General features: G+C 48.6%; 2 protein-coding genes across 2 annotated transcripts in view; both read left to right on the forward strand.

The window, feature by feature from the left end:
* The first annotated feature begins 2981 nt into the window (after positions 1 to 2981).
* LOC119582963 overlaps positions 2982 to 5000 on the forward strand; it is a 45329-nt gene continuing 43310 nt past the window's right edge. Inside the window, exon 1 of the mRNA XM_037931478.1 lies at positions 2982 to 5000. This exon is cut by the window's right edge and continues 820 nt beyond it. Within this exon, the coding sequence (XP_037787406.1) occupies positions 3976 to 5000 (1025 nt within the window). The 5' untranslated portion in view covers positions 2982 to 3975.
* On the forward strand, positions 3085 to 3976 carry LOC119582962 (zinc finger Ran-binding domain-containing protein 2-like). Its single transcript, XM_037931477.1, has 3 exons — positions 3085 to 3290; positions 3459 to 3932; positions 3964 to 3976. The coding sequence occupies exons 1-3, from the start codon at positions 3085 to 3087 to the stop codon at positions 3974 to 3976; spliced, it is 693 nt and encodes a 230-aa protein (XP_037787405.1).

Here is a 5000-nt window from a genome sequence, read left to right on the forward strand (position 1 = left end):
TCATATTGGAAATGTAAAGTCAAGGTTGGCAGAGCTAAGGAGAGAGGGAGGGAGGGGAGAGAGAGAGAGGGGGGAGGAGGGGAGGGGGGGGAGGGGAGAGAGGGGGAGAGGAGAGGGAGAGAGAGAGGAGAGAGGGAGGGAGGGAGAGAGAGAGAGAGAGAGAGAGAGAGAGAGGGAGGGATGGAGGGAGGGAGGGAGGGAGTAGGGAGGGGGGAGGGATGGGAGGGAGGGAGAGGAGGAGAGAGAGAGAGGAGAGAGAGAGGAGATAGAGAGAGAGGGAGGGAGGGAGGGAAGGAGGGAGAGAGACAGACAAACAGACAGACAGACGGACGGACGGACGGACGGACGGACGGGACGGACAAGCAACCAGGCAGGCAGGCAAACAGACAGACAGAAAGACAGACAGACAAACAGACAGACAAACTGACTGACTGACTGACTGACTAACAGACAGACAAACAAACAGACAGACAGACAGACAAACAAACACACACACAGTGTGTGTGTGTGAGAGAGAGAGAGAGAGAGAGATGAAGAAAGAGAGAGAGAGAGAGATGAAGAAAGAGAGACAGAGAGAGCAGACAACTAAGAAAGAGAGACAGAGAGAGTAGACAAACGAAAACAGAGAAAAAAATGAGGGTAAAACAAAAAAAAAAGAAAGGCAAAGATAAGAAAAAGAAGGACGGAGAATAAAGCAGACAGAAAGCAACAGAGAGATAGACAAAAAAAAAATGAATTGAAAGTGAGAACACACTCGTATTTCGTGCCAAAATCCACCGTCATTACAACGCACCACGGTAGCGCTGCAGGCAACCCTTCGCTTATCAACAGGTGCATTTTATGCGCCTGCAGAATAATCACTTTGTCATGTTAAGGCTGAATATTGCAACACAAGAAGTCGTTTTTTAAAAGCTCGATCTATGCGAAGTTCAGTCTTTTTTTCTTCTTCTTCTTCTTCTTCTTCTTTTTAGATCTTTGCGACGTAACTAAGAATATCAGGTAGAAGAAAATCTTGACTGTGGATGCATGGATTGCTTTATTTCCTGCTTGTTTTCTTGTTTTCCTTTTCCTGTGTTTATATTTCTCTTCGTATTTCATATCTCTCCTTCTCTGTATCTGTATTTCTCTCTCTCTCCGTCTCTGTGTCTCCCTGTGTCTGTCTGTGTGTCTCTCTTTGTGTGTGTGTGGCTCTTTGTATGGCTGTATATAAACACACATATATACTTCTATCTATCTATATGTGTGTGTGTGTGTGTGTGTGTGTGTGTGTGTGTGTGTGTGTGTGTGTGTGTGTGTGTGTGTGTGTGTGTGTGTGTGTGTGTGTGTGTGTGTGTATGTAAATATATCAATCTCTATATATGTCTAAATTTTATTTACTTATCTATCTATATTTATCTATATGTGTGTGTGTGTATATATGTATACATATATATATATATATATATATATATATAATATATATATATATATGTTTATATATATTATATATATATATAATATAATAATATATATATAGTATCTATATAGTATAATATGATAGATAGATAGAAGATGTGTTTTGTGTGTGTGTGTGTGTGTGTGTTGTGTGTGTGTGTTGTGTGTGTGTGTGTGTGTGTGTGTGTGTGTGTGTGTGTGTGTGTGTGTGTGTGTGTGTGTGAGTGTGTGTGTGTGTGTGGCGTGCGTGTGTGTGTGTGTGTGTGTGTGCTTGTATGTATATATACATTTTTTTTCGTGTGCGTGTGCCTTCCGTTCCCTTCCCCGCTAATCGTCCCTTCCTCCGCAGCCCCAAGTTCCTCCCCTTCGCCAAGAAGAAGGCCCCTCCTCCGCCCGTCGCCGAGAAGCCCTTCAGCATGATCCAGACCAAGCCGAAGCCCAAAGTCGTCAAGACTTTCCCCGTCATCGCCACGACGGACGCAGACGAAGGGAAGAGACCAGTGCCTCGGGAGGCGTCTGAACCTCCTGCGGCGGTGCATCTGCCAGGGGGTCAAGGCGGAGACGCTACGGGAGGGGCTGACGGAGGCCTCGACGGATGGGTGCCTTTGCCTGTGAGTCAGAGCATGCCTGACGTGGTCGAACTCGTCCTCCAGAACAGGACGAAAAGCGGGAAACTGAGGACGTTGAACGAAAAACCCAAAACGTCGAAAAACAAGAACAAGAAGGAGTCAAAATCGGAGATCAAATCGGAAAATTCGTCGGCGAGCGTTGCTTCGCGTCCTGATAAAAGCGATAGGAATGACGAACCTAATCCCGAGTCCACTAAACGCGATTATAATGAACCTCGCGCCGAAACCCCGGTGAGAAGCGAAAACGAAAACGCCATTGCCACCATTGAAGAATCGAAATTCGAAAATACCGAAGTCATCCCCGAATCCACCAAAGAAAACGGGAATTATTTAGTTAAGACTGACACAAGTAATAGTTTACCCTCATCCAGAATGTCAGCCACACCGTCAGCCAAGTCGTCGGCGTCAGGACAAATATCTGCTGCTTCTACCAAGCGTAAACGGAAAATAAACGACGTGAAACATAGCAATGCGGATGTAAAAAGCGTGAGGTCAGTAGACACAGAAATCTTCGGTGTGCCCTTGCATTCGGCTGACACTAAAAAATCTGCCAAGTCTTTACAGTCAGCTGGCCAGAAATCTGACAGGTCTTTGCAGTCTGCAGCCACAGAAAAATCTAACGTATTCAAGAAACCTAGCGTGGTTCTACATTCAGCGAGCTCCCAAAAGTCTTCTATGTCTTTGCAATCAGCAGGAGTTAAGCAATCAGGAGATTCTTTGCAATCGGCGCAGTCTAAAAGATCTCTCAAATCTATCGAATCGGCAAACGCTCGTGAATATGTTATATCTACGGAGACTGAAAGCGCTCGGGAATCTGCTAAGCATCTGCAGTCGGCAGACACCCAAAAATCTGTTCAGTCTAACCTAGGGCTCAGCAGGCGCTCAGAAATCTATTAAATCCTTGCAATTAGACGATAAAAAATCCGACTCAGCTGTGCAGCCGACAGACACTAAACGCCCCGACGCATCTACGCGATCACCAGACGATAAAGAATCAGAAAAACCTTTGGAATCTGCGAAGATGACGTCCCAACCTGCCGAACCTGCAGCGAAAGCCATAACAGCATCGCAGGAGGAACAGCAACGCAGCAGTGAAAGGGAAATGGCTGGAGAGAGTTCGGTCAAATCCTCCGATCCACGTACACGGGGTGATGTCGAGAAATCCGAGACGTCAGAAGCAACGGAGGAAAACAAAACCGACGCTGATAAACTGGAAGAAAAGGAAATGTTAGAGAAAAGGATGAGGATAATAAAGGAGGGGATAAAACGGAAGAGGGAAAGGAAATTTCTGGGGACAAGGACAATGAGGACGATAATAAAGTGAAGGAAATGGAAATTCCTGAGAAAAAGAGGACAAGAAAGATGCTAATAAAGTACAGATAATAGAAATTCTAGAGAAAGGGACTCTGGAAACGCTGATGAAGTGGAGAAAAAAGAAGTATCTGGAGAAAAAGATGATAATAAAGACGTTGATAACGTGAAGGAAGAAGACAAATCTGGAGAAAGGGACACTGATAAGCTGGATGAAAAGGAAATATCTCAGGACAAAGATGATCCTTCTCAGCTAACAGACGGATCCCAAGACGTGAAGGACAACTCAGATCCTTCGGAAGACGCGAAAAGTAAGGACGAAAATGAAGGAGACAGAGAAGATTCCCATAAAATTTCGGCTGAAAGTCCATCCCAGGAGGAAAATAAAACCGACTCGGCTAAACTCTCGGGGACAAACGAGTCCAGCGAGGACAAAGAAAAGGATTCTGGTGAGCTTCCCAAGAGCTCATCTGCAGACGCGAAGAAAGACGTCCCTCCTCTTCCCCGAATCAGCGTTCCTTCGTCGGAGTCTCAGGTATTCACCGTGGACATTCCCCTGTCGTTCGAGAAGGGCATTCCGCGCCTGCAGTCGCCCAAGTTGATGAGTGTGGAGACCGAGAACGGCGTTGAACGACGCCGGTCATTGGTTTCCACTACGGCAGAAGAGAACTATTTAATCGTTCATGGTAAGAGCCCTCCGAGGGCCACTTCACCTTCGAGTCACACTTCAGAAGCGATCCCGAACTCACAAGGTGATCAGTCACCGTACAGGAATCATTCACAAGATGCACGGTTGAATAACGCTTCGAATCCTACCAATAGGAGGGCCGATATTACTGAGAGGGACGTCGAGAGCCAATCAGCACGGAACACTAAGGCTGGAGTTGACCAATCAATAACCGCGGATGGGGCAGTGGGAGGCACGACTGGCGGGAAGGATAGTGGCGGGAAATCCACGGCGGGGAGTAGTAGTCGCTCTGTGCTGGGCGAGGGAAAGGGAGTGCAAGGGGACGCGCTCAGAACACCTCACGGAGTTAAAGCCAGTGATGAACGTGCCGTCAGAGTGGAGTATGACACCGTAACGAAAGGTTCTGGTTATGAGGTGGATCACTTGGCCGTCCCGGGCTATGGAGAGTCGTACGCTCGCAGGAGTTTGCCCTCCGTCAGAGAGGACGTGCTCGTGGAGGCCCTAGCCGAGTCCGCGAGGTCCTACTCCGGCGATCTCTCCAGGCCCTTGCGACGGGGAGAATACGCCATGCCCTTCCCTGATAATCCTCGAGGAACTTCGCTGTCCTCCGTGGAGGTCCCCGAGGGCAGCATAAACACGGTGTCCCTCGCGGTGTCCAAGAATGGGTCTCATGTCGCCCGGCCCGTGCGTGACCACGGGGGCGCGAGTCTTTTCGATCGCTTCAGTACAGGAGGAGGAAGCCTCTGGCAGAAAGCCCCCCAGGGAGCGCCTCTGGTGGTGAAGCCCAGCGGCGTCGTCTACTCGCGGGAGCCGAAGGAGTACGAGGACTACCTTCCGCGGGAGTCGAAGAGGCCGCCCCTTCAGCGCCGCGGGTCCCTCGGCAGGATCGCCGTGCCGGACTACGACTACTACGACACTTACGACGATCCGCCACGCCA

This window comes from Penaeus monodon, chromosome 16, assembly GCF_015228065.2.
Source record: "Penaeus monodon isolate SGIC_2016 chromosome 16, NSTDA_Pmon_1, whole genome shotgun sequence".
NCBI lineage: Eukaryota > Metazoa > Arthropoda > Malacostraca > Decapoda > Penaeidae > Penaeus > Penaeus monodon.